At 41.4% G+C, this 17,070-nt stretch overlaps 1 protein-coding gene across 1 annotated transcript in view; it reads right to left on the bottom strand.

The window, feature by feature from the left end:
- LOC131251383 (aluminum-activated malate transporter 9-like) overlaps positions 1–11,163 on the bottom strand; it is a 39,084-nt gene extending 27,921 nt beyond the window's left edge. The window contains exons 1-3 of the mRNA XM_058252061.1: positions 10,908–11,163; positions 10,303–10,652; positions 9,880–10,017 (exon numbers count right to left, since the gene is read on the bottom strand). Of these exons, the coding sequence (XP_058108044.1) occupies positions 9,880–10,017; positions 10,303–10,642 (478 nt within the window). The 5' untranslated portion in view covers positions 10,643–10,652; positions 10,908–11,163. The remainder of the gene's footprint in view (positions 1–9,879; positions 10,018–10,302; positions 10,653–10,907) is intronic.
- Between the last annotated feature and the right edge of the window lie 5,907 nt (positions 11,164–17,070).

Consider the following 17,070-nt stretch of genomic DNA (forward strand, 5'->3'; position numbering starts at 1 on the left):
AGAAATGCTCCATTGGATCGAAATAGACCCAATTTGGTTATAACCTAAGTATACCTTGGTCCTAGGGCTATTTCCATCAATTTTAGGCCTATATAAAGACCTTAAACCCTCACTTTCAAACTCCATACGAATTTTCTAAACCCTAGCTAGAAGAGAAAGAGAGAAAGAGAGAGAAAGTGAAAGAGAAGTTGGTGCATCATCTTGGAAAGTTACCCTGCGTGTCTATTCACCGCATTTGAATTGTTATTCCGGCGATTCTAATCTCATATTTGGGTAAGTCAATCAAACCCTAACCTGTTTTAGAACTTAGGATGGCCTAAGTGTTGATGTAGCTAACCTAATTTATGCCTTAGGTTGTATAGTCACCGTTGACGAAGACCTATCGTCTAAATCAGATATGTTGCGCACTTTCTGGTTTAAGGTGCAGACTATATTCGTATAGGTTATGGTTTTCAAGGCTTTCAAAGTCGGTTAATGATTTATTATTGTTGTGGGTGAAATTTCACATGTGAAGTGCGATGTTTATATTGCATTTCTGATATATATGAACTATATTGAGATTTGTGTATTTCATGTATAGGTAGAAAGTAGCGTATACGTATGAAATACGAGCATGTGTTTGCCATGATTAATTGTCGTACGCTCGTGCTAGCTGTACGTGTATTAACTCCTTGGCGAAAGGAATTGTCTAAATGTGTGTTATCACTAACATACGTCATGTATGTTGGAATATGTAATCTAAGTGTTTGTACAAATGTCTGAATGATCAAGTGTGTAATATGTTATCCTGTTTATGGGCATTGAGAAGAGATTCTCAACTATCTTATTGATGTGTATGATTTCCTACATGTAATTTACATTCCTTGTTTGTTTAAATTCAAGCACTACTTAGGTGTGACTTCATGTTAAGTTGAAATCCATCAAATGCTCACATGCTTGTATGATTGGAATTGTTGTTCTTTTGCTGTTTTGAATATCTGTTGTAATTGACGGTATTTGGGACTATGAAATAGTCCAGGACATCGGTAACAAGATTGAGTTCATGGCTGAGATTGTTTTTGCCACGTAGGACGTGTTTGGCGTACTCGAGTCGTATTAGGGTTGTCGGCAGTAGTTTGGCCACACGAAGTGTTCGCGCACTTCATATCGTTCAACTCAACGTACGCTCGTGCTAGTCGAGCTCATCAAGTAACCCAATTGTCCCGGTGGATGTTCACCATGTATGGAAACCACTGTTTGAATCTAGGGTCCCAAATTTACCAGCAATCCCGTTAACCATTGTACCTTGATCCGCTAAGGCTCATGAGTCGGGCATAGTGGTATGGGACACCGTGGTCGAGCTCTCGGCCTATGCTGGGGTGACGAGCCTCCCCGTAGTGACTAGTGAGCAAACCAGACTCGTGAGCCGATTATAGTGGTATGGGACACTATATTCGTGCTGTCGGCCTACATTGATTGGTGATGAGCCCTTTGTAGTGACCTCGAGCATACCTTGATACTGCATTGAGGTGACGAGCCTTAGTGTAGCAACTAAGGTATGACTAGGCATGCATTGATTGGTGACGAGCCCTTTGCAGCGACTTAGAACCATATGATTGTATGAGATTGTCTAGGACTGACGACCCTAGAATGGATCACTGTTTGGGAATTGATATAGGGAAGGTACCTTAGCTTCTCAATCCTGCTATATGAAAAGGACTAATAACAACTCGGTAATCATATTCATGCACTGCATTGTATGTGCCTTGGCGCTTTGGAGCACTGCGAGAGGTTGTCATGCGTACCGTAAGATGAAGACGCTGAGGGAGTACAGGCGAGGGCATGCATCATTTCTACATACATCCTTGCATTAACAAGAGTAATTAGGACCTGTTTGATTGTATTGCCTTATCATTACTGCTTGATTGAATTAATAACATGTTAACTTTTACTGTATAGTTCCACTGAGTTGATCACTCACTCTCACGTTCTGGGATGGTGTCTTGACACCAACCAGACTCTCTCTTAGATGCAGATGATGATACGACCCTCGAGGCAGAGCAGGAGTATGAAGATGATGAGGAGGCGTTCTCCTCTATGCAGTTCTCAGGCGGGTTCATGTGAGCCATGTCCTGATATACGGGGATTCAGGGTTTATATTGAAATGGGTTATGTCATTTTGATACTTATATTTTGATACAAACACTTGTAATTATAACCTGGCAGAGCATATATATCTCAGGGACTTATGCATGTACACATATATTTCTTTAGTCTTTCGCTTGTATATTTCACCTGTCCTTGGATTATGTTGCAGTTTTGGTTTAATCTACTTCAAGTGTTATGCACTAATACAGACAACATACATTCATCGGTACATATGTTGCATAAGTGATGTTTTGAAACTCGGGAGCTGAGTTGTGCTCAACCCCCGAATTTCAGAGTGTTACAACGGTGATCGACCTCATCACGTTTATCCCTGCATCAATTAGTATCAGAGTGAGGACTCCCCTCGGGCCGATGGTAAAAAACAAAGGTATGACAAAAAATCCTATGGACGATGATATAGTAATTTATTATCTTTCGAAAAGAATAGAAGCTTTCCATCGGGAGAGTCAGTTGACCATGTAAGGGCTGAAAGCAACCCTCAACCGTATTGCGGATGTACTAATTCTGCCTTGAGCCCAAGGCGATGCTCAACTGCCTGTGGTCATTGTACAAAATAACCCTGATTTCCACAGAGCATCCACCGATAATGGTGAATCACAAGCCACCACTGTGAATATGAGGAAGCCATTGTACATGCTAAAGGTAAAGATAAATTTACAATGTCACAACATCTTTCGAATAAGGTGCACTGCATAATAAAAAGTCTACAATGTGATCATCGATGTCAGGAGCGATGAGAATTTCGTGTTAAAAAGAATGGTGGAAAAGCTACAACTGAAAACAGAAAGACACCCATCTCCATACACGATTGGATGGATCAAAGAGGTCAACAAAACAGAGGTAATCAAATGATGTCATATATCCTTTTCCATTGGTAAATATTATAAGGATGAAGCAATGTGTGACGTAGTCGACATGGAACTTGCCACATGTTACTTGGTCAACCCTAACAAAATAAAATTGATGTTACACATAGGGACCAGGATAACATATTTATATTTACTAAAGATGACAAAAAGATTATCCTCGCCCCTATGGGAAGGGAAAACCAACCCAAGACTTCTAAAGTGGAGGGACAGTCTCTCACAACTGAACAGGCTTTTGTTAAAAAAATTGAGAAAATAGGAGATATATATGCATTAGTTGAAAAAAATATAGAGCCTGTGAACATCCTAGGGGATTTAAAGCCAGTGTTGTAGGAATTCAAGGTGATTGTGCTCGATGAACTCCCTAATAAATTGCCACCCATACGAGATATATAAAACCACATTAATCTTGTTACAAGGATAAGCCTACGTAATTACCAACATTATCAGAAAGAATGTGAGACCTTGAAGGCAGAAGTGAAGGAACTGATTGATACTAGCCAAGTTAAAGAAAGCATGAGTACATGCATTATGTCAGCTCAAGAGCCTAATGCCAAGTATAAGAAAATAGCTAATAAACATTGGCATCAAAAGTTATCTCAGAATCATAAGCCAAGTCCCTTGAGTAACTCGAGGATGAGTTTTTTTGTAAGTGGAGGAGTCTAATGTAAAACGCGTCACAGATACACTCCTAGCATGGTTGGGCTAAAAGAAGGTAGACCGTAAATTGGTCGTAACTTTTGATCCAGGTATCGTTACGGGGAGCACAACCTATCAATCTTTACTGAAACAAGCCATACGAGGTGAATTGACCCACAATAGGGTTCACATCTGTCCATTTCGTCAGAAAACGTGCGCTTTCAGATCAAAAATGAACTTTTATGAAAAATTTACTATATTTTAGTAATTTTGATTTTTTAATATTTTTTCTATTTTTAGTGTTTTAGATTTTCTTCCCTTTTAGAAATAACTTGTAATCATGCTAGGAGTTTTCTAGCGAAAGCTTATTTGGAATTTTTATTTTTAGAAATTAGGCTTTAGAAGAGTTTTATTAAAATTAGGATTTTTATTAGAGTTAGAATTTTACTATTTTTGGTAATTATAAATTTAGGTTTATTTTTTTCTTTATTAATGGTGTAAAGAGACACATTAGTCATTGATTAATCAATTTTAAATTTATTTCTATTTTCTTGCTTCTTTTCTCGTGGATTCGAGAAGTCTCTAGGAGGAGTCCAAAGAAGCTTCGTGGATTTGGAGTAGTTATCCTTGAGGAAGATGGTGATCAACATCATCACGTTCATCCTGCATCATTATCCCTCTTTTTTGCGTCAGCCTTGATTCTACTCGGCCACTTTAGAATTCTTTTGTCACGTATCTCCATAAGCACTCGTTCAGATATGGTATTTAAAGGTGTGTACGAGTGGAATCGACTTTCCGACCGTCGACTCGTACACTAACTTCTACTTTAACCATCTTCTTTTTTCTTTTTATTATTAACCACAGGCGCTTCGCCTTCCCCCTTTCTTCTCCTCCCTTTAGCCGAACTGCTTGTGCCGCGTGTTTCCTTCCATGAGTTGAAGAGCTCCTCTGTGTTAAGTATTTTTTTAAGCTTTGTTAAGGAGTTCGGCTAGGGTGGTCGGGGGTTCTTACCAATCGAGAAGAAAAAATTCCCTTGTCGGAGGCCGGCTATTATAACTGCAAGTGATATTTTGTCGGAGTAATCATCGACCTGAAGTGCCTCTGTATTAAAACGAGTAATGTCGTCCTTCAATAGTTCATACTCCCTCTGTGTGATGGTAAGGAGATGAGTTGAGGGATTCTTCTCTCCTTTCCACTGATGAATTGTGTAATGAATGCCTTTCTAAGTTGGCTGAAGTAACTGATGGATTTTGGTTTAGCTGTCTGTGTCATTTCCGCACAGCTCATGATAGATTCAGGGAGAATGCTATGCACATTATTGATCCCGACGTGTCGTGGAGCTCTATCCATGCTCTTAAAGACTCGAGGTGTTTGGCCGGGTCTCCAGATCCTGAATAAGTAGTGATCTTAAGCATCCGAAACCTAGATGGGAGTTGGGATCTTATAATATCGTCGGTGAAAGGAGGCTCGGTCTCTTCTAACATACTTCGATAGAGGTTGAGGCTTTAGTTCGACATGCTTGCTAAATGTTACTAAGCTGGTCTCGAATCTCTTTAAGCTCTGTTTCCCGTGGGACCTCCCTTTCTGCCATGACTTCAGGGTCCTTGCCATGCCTCCTTTTGTCGAGGGTGTGGCATAAGTCGGACTCAGCAAGCACGGTTGTTCCCACCATATGCATAAGAGCATGCTTGTGTCGCATTGGGTGGTCCTTCATCGTGTGCGGATCAAGAGGTAATTATGGATGCCAGGATTACTCGGTTGTTATACCCATTTTAACGTCTTCATCAGGGAATGGCTACTGCCTCTCCAATATCCGCATTATCCGATCCATGTTGCTAACAAGGGCCTCAACCTAGTTTTATACGTAGACTAGCTGGCCCCTGTTGAGTGTGAAATATTGCATATTTCTCTCTATATTTATACCTTGGTTTTATAAATATGATAGTACTTAATTGATTTAATTATGCATATTTTCATGTACGAGGTGATTTTTAAAACTTAAGGTGAAATTAATGTCAAAAGGAAGATTTATGCTCAAAAGATTAGTAAATGAAGATTTGGAGATTTGGAAGTCATTAATGAAGAATTCACATGCCAAATATTTAAGAAAATTAAATGAGGAATGAAGAGAATCAAAGATTTGAAGTTAAAGAATCCTAAAATTGTCCTAAAAACAAACATATTCCTGAAATTGTCCTGAAAAAGCATATTCTGAAACTTGGAGTCTATTTTAGTTGTGTAGAGTGAAGTATATTTTGAAAAACTGCATAAAGTGAAGTTTAATTTAGCAAATTACGAAGAGTGCGTAAATTTGAGGCAGTTTCTAAAAATTTTCAACTAGGTGCGAAAGTTGGAGTTTCACAGTTATAAATAGGACTCCCTAGGATGCTCTAAAGCATCTTCTCAGGTTTGGAAAGATCTCAAGGAGCATAACAAAGGGGTGGAGTAGCCACTAAAGAGTTTTTCTTCTTCTCTAGTTTATTTTTCATGCTTTGTTTAAAAGATTTGGTTTCAATCATGTCTATGTTTGGCTAAACTTCTTAGCTAGGGCTAAGAGGTGAAGCTTATAGCATGTTGGGATGTTTATTTTATTTTGATTCTTCTTCTAGTTTGATATTAAAGGAATATTTTCAGTTTTCTATAATATATTGTGACTCAAATTACAATAGATGCTATGATAGCTTTGAATCTCTTCTTTTCTTGTTTTGAGATAGTGAGATTGGTAAATCCCATTGTTCACCGTCGTCTCCTGGGCATGATAGGGTGATGGAATCCCTTCTAATCTTCACAATTCTCCTCAATTAAGAATTAGGTCAATGAAAAGTTCAGATTTGATTTAAATTGATTTATCTTCTAATTAGATAAGATATGACTCTAATTTCAATTGTTTTATTAAATTAAGCAAAGTAGCATCTTAATAGCTACAAGTGGATCCTTGACACCCTAGTTTCCACCTTTAGTTGATAGTTTAAACAATATTTACAATTACTATCTTTTATTCCATAATTTAGATTTAGATCTTCTTCTAATTCTAGTTATAGTTCTTTTCAAAATACGTACAAGTTTAGTTTGTATGGATTTGACCTTGTTCTCACGAGTTATTACTATATCGCAACCCTACACTTGGGGTTGTGAACAACCCTGCGTGTTGTGGGATCTTTATATTGCTACTGCAGCAGGGGGGTTGTGTAGTGATAAGAGAGTTGGGCCTGAGGATCTTCAGGCTGTTCTTCTAGTAACAGGATCGGCTTAGTGATGGTGACTAAGGCCTTCTTTCTTCCTTTAGTAATGGTGGTGTAGATATGATGGGAACTTCTGAATGACTTTGTTATCGTTCCCACAAACGGCGACAAATTGTTGATGCTCAAAACTAGTCAATGCCGCTTCACTTCCTACAAGCCTCTTGAAGACTTGTAGAGAAAAAATTGATAAGGAAACACTGGGGACGTTGGTTGTGGTCGAGGATCCTCCGATGCCTAAGTTAGGGACTCTCCGGTATGGACTCACAATAGCGTAGTAGAACAAGATAGTTGTGTGTACCTTTTCCTCATGGCAAGGAGTATACATATAAGATTTCTGGGATGTTTGCAAATCTAGGTGGATTTGTTGGATACGTTGCGGGACTGTATTGTAGTATGAATCTAGCCTCAAATATTTCTTTGATTATACCTCAATTGGCGTGATGCTCAGTTGAGATCTCGCTAGGCAGTCCCGCCCATATACGGTGCGGGATTCTCTCTTGATGTTTCTATAACGAGGTCGAGGTCGTTATCTGAGGTTGTAGCTGGTACCTGAGATAAGGTTGGTACATAAGGTCGGGTCGGTACCTAGTTAGGGTAGACTTTCCTCCTTGATACCAGGTCGAGAGGCGAGGCCAACCTTCGAGGTCGAGAGTCATAGTTGGTACCGGTGGTCAGGACTCGAGGTGCCCTCAGAGGTTAGGTTGGCTCTCCGACCTTTCTCAGAGAGTTTCCTATGATGATTGTTTCGTCATGCTCTGAGCATCAAGTCAGTTCACTTTTACTCATTACATCCACTATTACTAGTGACTTACATCCATTCATAACCATTAGTACGTTACGATCTTACAAAGACTCATGAACCGAGAATTATGGTATGGACACTGTGTCGGCCTACGTGGGGTGATGCCCCTCCTGATTGTTTTGTTATGATGTCATAACCTACACTTGATTGTATTGATAACATGTGTAACTTCGAAAATGATACCACTGAATTAGTTACTCACTCACACCTGTAGCAGTGTTTTAAAACACCAATCAGACGATATTATTGAAGAAGGTACCACCGACATCTCAGATGGACAAGCTTAAACCAGCATGCACCATCACCTGGATGATTTTAAAATGTTGGACGAAAACATAACACTTTACACTTTATTCAATTTTGACATGTATATATTGGAGTCCCCGGCTAGGTGAACTCCATAGTTTGATTTTATTGAATGTATATTGTGGCATAAGTAGTCATCATCTAAGCGAACACTATTTTTGGAGTTATATATTTTAAATATCAGTCATATATTTATTGGTTTAGTTATCTCTTTTTAACTTTTGACGCTGATGATTTAAAGTTACTCTAATTATTTATCACGAGTGAATGTTAACCAGACAATGCGGGCGTAGAGAATCTGGCATTAATGTGTTTTTGCTAAGTACATACTCAAAACTCAAGATCGAAGTATAGGTACTCCAGCACTGAATTTTAAGGGGTAACAGGCACTGACAATGGTAGTAAAAGTATATGACTAAGCCTGGTCTACTTGTGGCTCAGGGTGTTGACTCGATCCGTTGGATGACCAGGTTGCTGGCCGAGTCCTTCCTGCAAAATATGGCTAGCATTCCACGCCCTATGATCAAGCCTCCTGTGGTGCTAGAGATGGGAGAGGTCCTCATATCTACCACCATTGTATAGTGGGGTAAGCAAGGCCATTGATGTGGTTAGCATACCATTTTGTCTTTGGAATCAGCCGTGTGCGTGCATATATGGACTGCTGAAAATTTTCAGCAGGAAATGAACATAGACCCAGATGGCTAAGACATTCCCAGCAATGAAAATTTCGAGCTATGGTCTTTCTACCTAGCGGCCCACCTGATCAATGGTCCCAATCACCCTGGATGAATGTTCCTAAGATTTCTCCATGTACCCTGTCATTCAGATGGGAAAGGCTTGGATTCGATTTCTGTAGTGAACCCTCCAATACCGAGGTCGGTAGTAGTCGGTGATGTGGGCTGCCGTCATGATGCATCATGATGCATGTGTTTTGTCCATGCCATGCATACATAAATGACCAATCAACGATTTTTTTTAATTTTTTTTTTTCTATTTTTAACACACGCACTCACGGAAACGGATTGGCCGGTGATTGGTGCTATGTGGGCCCCACCATAATGTACGTGTTTCATCCATGCTGTCTATCTATTTGTATAGATTATTTAATGTATAAGACCAAAAATGAGGTATATTCCAATATCAAGTGTACCACATTACATGAAACAGTTTTGAATGAACGTTGACCATTAAAAACAATTTGTGGGCCATAAAAGTTTTGGATCAATCTGATCTTTGTTCTTTTCCTTCATCTAGGCCTGTATGACCGAATCAACTGATTGGATGTCAAATAAACAGTACAGTGGGCCTTAGGATGATTTTAAGGTGGATATCCAATCACTATTGTTTTCCTGTGGTGTGGTCCACCTAAGATTTATATCCCTCTTTTTTGGTATCAAGAGTCGGATTCCACCGCAACGGGTACTCATAACCCGTGACCTCGTGTTGAAACTCTTGTGAGTTTATCAAAGAGGCATGAGTAAGGACCCAATCAACAGGTCTAGAAGATCTGTGACCCAATCAAGAGGTTAGATGGCAGACATTACCGTGGGCCCTAAGTAGTTTTTAATGATAGGCGTTCAATCACCACTGTTTCATGTGGTGTGGTCCACCTGAGTTTGGATCTACCTCATTTTTTTTTCGTGACCTAAAATGAGCTGGAAAAATGGATGGACGGCATGGATAAAACAAATACATCAATCGTGGGCCCACAGCACCGAGAGATTTGATACAGGAGGGGTCGCCAAAATCCGAGTCCGACATAAAGAAGGCACTTTAACTCTTCCGAGAAGAAAGAAGAAATGAAAAGAAAGGCTCGATTTACCACTTTCGGTAAAGACTGAAAAGATGAAAACATATAGAGAGGTTTTCCGCAGACCTGTAAAGAAGATGGTGAAGATGATTATGATTTCCTCGTACTTCCCGGCCAGTTTCGATAATTCTGCAATGCTAAGCGCAAGTCCTCCGGCTGATAAAGTCCCCATACCCCTGTTGATTCCTTTGCTAAACGTTGCTCCTGTAAAAAAAAAATACTTAGAAAAGCGATTCCTCCGCAATCTCTTAGCATGTGTTGGGATGTGCAATTGTCATAAATTGCGATATTAAATTTCAGGAAATCAATAGCGTGTTTGGTTCCACCAAGTATCATGATATTTCATGATTTATCAGTCAAATCTGTTGCAGCCAAACACAACCAACCAAATATCAAGAAATCTTTTTGATCAGCTATGGCAATTCATGTCAATTATACATACAAATACATCATCACAAGATAGGAATTACAAGTAAATTTGATACATACCAACGCTGAACTCGAAGACAACTACGACTGTAAAGACAGCCCACTCCGCATACCGGCTGAGATTTCCCTTGAAGAATACAAGCAGAGATATGATCATGAGAGCCAAGCCCTGCTTAGCCGAGAAGATGACATTCCGAGGATCTGAACGGCCGAATTCCCATACTTTAGTTACGAACTTTTGCAGGCCTTTCCACGGATGAATGATTCCGTCTCTCAGTCTTCTGCAAAAGGGGATCTTCTCTCTGTTTTCGTTTTCCTCGTATAATCTGAAACTCGCCCTCCTTTCTTTGTTCTTCATGTCAAAATTGTATCGAAATGACCCGATTTTCGGCAATGCCATCTTCTTCTTTCTGTATTTCGGAATTCAATGACGGAAAAGATATTGAAACAGAGAGTTGGAATTCAGTTTAAATGGCTTTGAATCTTTTGGAGCGAACGCAATTATGATTGAAATCATGATTTGAGAAAAACAGAAATCTGTCGGAGTGAAGACAATTGAAATCCAAATAAAGATATAATCAAAGCATGAAATCATATGTGGAAATTCATAATACAGATATATTGGAAAATATAAACAGAATTCAAAGAAAATCTCAGATGATTACAGGTCTATGGAGACGAGGATAAGCTGTATATGAACACGAGAATAACTGGAGTTCGTTGGGGTCGTCGGTTCATGTAGGATTTGCGGAGTGTTGAACACATCACCGAACTTGGTATGTTTATACGTGGAAAAGCTACGTGGGCTCACCAAAATGTATGTGTCTTATCATGGCCGTTCATTGGCATGAGCCGAAACATGAGACGGATCCAACGCTGAAAGTGGACCACACTGCTTCCACGATGATGTTTATTTTCCATCCAACCGAGGGAAAATATGACAAGTCCAGAGACCCGGTTATGGAATGGACCAACTCTACTGATTCTGCCAGATAGTCCGAGGCAATGGGTTGGACTGAGACAAGACAAAGCCTAAGGGAGAGACTTAGATCGGATTTGTAGGAAATGAAATCCGACCGAGAATTAAAGAGTCAAGAGCCATAGGCAAAATATACAAGACGCATAAAGTTGACTCGGTTAACAAGGCAGCAATGTCAAAAAGGGCCAATTAAGACCCGAATGCTAGAAGTCACTTGACCGACTATAAAACCGAGTCATATTAGTCCGGTTATAGTGTCGGCTAGTGGATTGAGGAAGGACATTGGCCATGAGCCGACTCTATTTCGTTCAACAGAAGGCAAAAAACTTCATCCTTATAGCCAGCCGAGACTCATTTGCTACCAAAGTCGGTTAAGATAGAGCCGAGCAAGGAAGAGACGGTGTAATCCTAAATACCATCTCGAAAATCTAGTACACAGATCTCCGGTCCCAAGAATCTCGGGATCGGGTAAAATCCGTAACCAAATCAAATCTCCTAAGAATTAGGAAGAGAATCCCTGCACGTCGGGACCTCCCACTCCTATAAAAGATGGACGTCTCTATGATCAAAGGTACACAGAAAATACCTCAAAAAGACCTTCTTCCTTGTTCATCAACTGACTTAAGCATCGGAGGTTCCCCGGCTTTAGCCAGGGTCCCCTTTACATCTTTCTTCTACAGGTGGTGACGAAAAAGAGGTGTGTCAGGTTTTTTGCATCAACAGATTGGCGCCGTCTGTGGGAAACTATACAAAAAGTCATTTTTCACGCTCTACCCAGAAATTGTGGATACGTTATAATGGTGATAACTAGAAGAACGGTCCAAGAAGAGCCAAATGAAGCCGCTGTCACTAGACTGCCGAGTGCAAGCGCAGCCCAAGGAACTCAGATAAACCCGACAACCGCCGAGATTCCACTACTCGTTCAGCGGCCTCTGCTGCGACAAGAAATACACAGCGGAACGAAGACAATGAGCGATTGGATAAAGAGGTCCAGGAACTTAGATATGACATAAACGTCATGAAATAGATGTTGGAGCAGATACATCGGTAGCAAGTTCAGCCCTATGGTCCGACAACGAACGTTCCACAACAAGTAGTTGACCCTAAACCTATCGCTTCGCGATCAGTCCCTCAGCGAAGTCAGCCCTACAGTTCGTCTGAGCCAGCGCCCGCTCATTCCATGACTGTTGTGCTGCCCCCACTGATCTCCGACACGAGATAGATCGGCGGAGGCACAGCCGGCCTCCGGTTGAAGGGATGGCAGAAAGCGACGAGTCTTGGAAAGCCGACTTCCAGGACTTTAGGAAAGAAGTAGGAGAAGGGATTATAGACATGAAGCAAAGTCGGGATGTACATCAAACCAGGCCCGAAACAAAGGCATCCCCATTCGTGGAGGAAGTAATGCATGCTCGGCTACCAAAAAGGTTTTGTCTTCCACAGATTACACCTTTCACCAGTAAAACCAACCCAACTGAACACATCGAATGCTTTTGAACGTACATGGTATTGCACGACACCTCAGATGCCATGATGTGTTAAGCTTTCTCCCTTACCTTAGCCGACGTAGCTTGACTTTGGTTCAAACAGTTGAAACCAAAGTCCATTAGCTCGTTCGCTGAGCTCAGTGATCCATTTCTCACCAAAGTCCATTGGTGGGAAGAAGAAATTGAAGCCGCCTGCACATTTGAACAACATAATTCAGAAGGAGGGAGAGCTATTGAAAGACTACATCAAGCGGTTCAATTTCGAGTTGCTTCAGGTTTGGAAACATTCGGAGGAGACAACACTTAATTCAATTATGCAAGGCGTTAGGGATATGCCATTTCTGGCACATGGACAAGAATCCGCCTATGACTTTGGTTGAGTTCATGACTCAGTCAGATAAGTACGCAGACATCGAGGAAATAAGGAATTTGCATGAGGCCGCTCAGAATGCAAAAGCTTCAGCCAAAGAGTCCGCTAAAAAGGAAGTTGACTCGGCCGGAGGGAAGAAGTGTAAGGACAACCGAACGTGCGATGAACGCAAGTCGGGTAAGCGACCTGACCGAAAGGATTCTACATACACCCCACTTAATAAACCCCAAGAGCAAGTGTTGATGGAGATTAAGGCTGAAGAATTCGTGAACTGGCCAGACAAACTTCGAAGCAATCCCAATCGGCGAAGCAAGAACAAGTATTGCCACTATCATTACGATCATGGGCATAATACGAGTGATTATTTTCATCTGAAAGAAGAGATCGAAAGGCTCATCCGAGACGGTGACTTAGAGAACACGTTGAAAGAACCGAGACAGCGGAAGAACGCCCGGGTGACAACCAACCCATAGAGAAAATCCGAACTATCGTTGGTGGTCCCCGAGGCGGAGGCGACTCAAACAATGCTCAAAAAAATCACGCCAGGAGCATCAGTCGACCCGAATCTGAGTTACTAATCATAGCTCGGCCTTTTAAAGAAAAGAAGAAGGAAAAATACTGCATTTCATTCATTGATGAAGATGCTCGGGGTATTCATCACCCCCACGATGATGCATTGGTCATCGCTCTCACCATCATGAACCGTAGGGTGTTCTACATACTCGTTGACACAAAATCGTCTACTGACATACTGTTCACTTAAGCGTTCGACAAAATGGGTGTTGAATGATCAACATTAAGGCTGGTTTGTACCCCATTGATTGGATTCTCAGGAGGACAGACATTCCCAGAAGGAATCATTTCACTACCACTTACAGTTGGAAACCCTCCGCATCAGGTGACAGTAATGGTCGACTTTCTGATAGTCGATCAGTCATCCGTTTACAATACTATACTCAGCCGACCTTCTCTCAGTCTCCTCCAAGCAGTGGTATCTACATACCACCTCTCCATGAAATTTCCCACCGAGTCGGGAGTAGGAGTCGTCAAAGGAGATCAGCAAGACGCAAGATGTTGTTACGTGACAGTCGTAAAAGCTTCATCCAAGATATCCATGATTGAGTCACTAGATCCTCGGGTTGAAACCCACGAATATGGACAATCGGTGGAAGACCTTATCTCGATACCTTTGGTCGAGACAGATGACTCCAAAACAATACAAGTTGGTTCGTCTTTGCGATCCTCCTTGAAAGACAATCTGATAGCCTTGCTCCGACGATACGTTGATGTGTTTGCATGGAGTCATGAGAAAATATTAGGAATCGACCCATCAGTAATGACTCACCGACTCAACATCGATCCAACCTCCCGGCCGATCCGACAAAAGCGACGCCCGCTCGGCCCTGAAAGGTACGCTATCATTGAAGAAGAGGTCAGCAAGCTCCTTAAGGCCAAATTCATAGAAGAGATATACTACCCAGACTAGGTAGCTAATGTTATACTTGTGAAGAAAGCTAATGAGAAATGACGAGTTTGTATTGACTATACCGACCTAAACAAAGCCTGCCAAAGGACAGTTTTCCTCTTCCGAGGATCGATTAGTTGGTGGATAGCACTGCGGGGCATGAACTTCTTAGTTTTATGGATGCTTATTCAGGATACAATCAAATTATAATGCATCAATCTGATAAATCTAAGACCACCTTTGTCACTGACAAAGGTCTTTATTGTTACCGAGTGATGCCTTTTGGTTTGAAAAACACTAGAGCAACTTATCAAAGGTTAGTGGAAAAAATATTTGTTGGGCAAATCGGCCGAACCATGGAAGTATACATTGACGACATGCTCGTCAAAAGTATACAGGCGGCCGACCATATAGCTGATGTAGAAGAAATGTTCCTGATCTTACCCAAGTTTCAAATGAAGTTCAATCCGAGCAAGTGTGCCTTTGGCGTGAGCTCGGAAAAGTTTCTCAGATTTCTGGTTAGCCAACGAGGGATCGAGGCAAATCTAGAGAAGATCAAGGCATTACTCGACATGGAGTCTCTGAAAATAATCAAAGACATACAAAGGTTGACCGGACGAGTAGCCGCACTCAACTACTTCCTTTCCTGAGCTACCGATAAATGTTTGCCATTCTTCAAACAACCGAAGGGACGACAAATGGTGGATTGGACGAAAGAGTGTGAGGCTGCGTTCCAACAACTGAAATCTTATCTCAGATCTCCACTTCTCCTATCGAAACCCGAGCAAGGGGAAACTCTGTTGTTGTACCTCGTAGTGTCCGAAGCTGCAGTTAGCTCGGCTCTGATACAAGAGCATGAAGGAAAGCAACGACCATTCTATTACATCAGCAAAGCATTATTACTGGCAGAGATAAGATATCCACTCCTGAAAAAAGTGGCCTTAGTCCTGGTAGTCTCATCGCGATGACTTCGGCCTTACTTCCAGGCTCATACCATTGTCGTTATGACTGACCTACGCATCAGATTCTAAAGAAACTGGAAGCATCCGGCTGACTTATAAAATGGGCAATTGAACTCAACGAATTTGACATTCAGTACAAGTCGACAGTAGCAATCAAAGGGCAAGCCATGACCGACTTCATTGCTGAAGTGACACCACGAGCCGATCCAATGACCATGGCCGCTTGCTTAGTCATTGGATCGGCTCGTGGTGTCACTTCAGCAATGAAGTCAGCCACGGCTTGCCTATTGATTGCTACTCTCGTCTTGTACTGAATATCGAATTCACTAAGTTTAATTGCCCATTTCGTAAGTCGGCCGGATGCTTCTGGTTTCTGTAGAATCTGACGCAGTGGTAGGTCAGTCATAACGACAATGATATGAGCTTGGAAGTAAGGCCAAAGTCGTCTCAACGAGACTACCAGGACTAAGGCCACTTTGTCCAGGAGTGGATATCTTATCTCTACCGGTAATAGTGCTTTGCTGACATAATAGATCGGCAGTTGCTTTCCTTCGTGCTCTCGTATCAAAGCTGAGTTAACTGCCTCCTTGGACACTGCGAGGTACAACAACAAAGTTTTCCCTGGCTCAGGTTTTGATAAGAGAGGTGGAGATTTGAGATAAGATTTCAGTTGCTGGAACGCAACTTCGCACTCTTCCGTCCAATCCACCGTTTGCCATCCCTTTAGTTGTTTAAAGAATGAGAGACATTTATCGGTAGCTCGGGAAAGGAAGCGGTTGAGTGCGGTTACTCATTTTGTCAATCTTTGTATGTCTTTGATTATTTTCAGAGACTCCATGTCGAGTAATGCCTTAATCTTCTCCAGATTTTCCTCGATCCCTCGTTGGCTAACCAGGAATCAGAGGAACTTTCCTAAACTCACGCCAAAAGTACACTTGCTCGGATTCAACTTCATTTGAAACTTGCGTAAGATCAGGAACATTTCTTTTAGATCGCTTATATGGTCAGCCGCGTGTATACTTTTGATGAGTGTGTCATCAATGTATACTTCCATGGTTCGGTTGATTTGCCTAGCAAATATTTTGTTCACTAACTTTTGATAAGTTGCTCCAGCATTTTTCAAACCAAAAGGCATCACTCGGTAACAATAAAGACCTTTGTCAGTGATAAAAGTGGTCTTAGATTTATCAGATTCATACATTACAATTTGATTGTATCCAGAATAAGCATCCATAAAACTAAGAAGTTCGTGCCCCACAGTGCTATCCACCAACTGATCGATCCTCGGAAGAGGAAAACTGTCCTTTGGATAGGCTTTGTTTAGGTCGGTATAGTCAATACAGACTCACCATTTTCCATTAGCTTTCTTCATAAGTACGACATTAGCTACCCAGTTTGGGTAGTATATCTCTTCTATAAATTTGGTCTTAAGGAGCTTGCTGACCTCTTCTTCAATGATAGTGTACCTTTCAGGGCCTAGCGAGCGTCGCTTCTATCGGATCGGCCAGTAGGTTGGATCGATATTGAGTCGGTGAGTCATTACTAATGAGTCGATTCCTGGCATGTCC

Source organism: Magnolia sinica, chromosome 7, assembly GCF_029962835.1.
Source record: "Magnolia sinica isolate HGM2019 chromosome 7, MsV1, whole genome shotgun sequence".
Classification (NCBI taxonomy): Eukaryota; Viridiplantae; Streptophyta; class Magnoliopsida; order Magnoliales; family Magnoliaceae; genus Magnolia; species Magnolia sinica.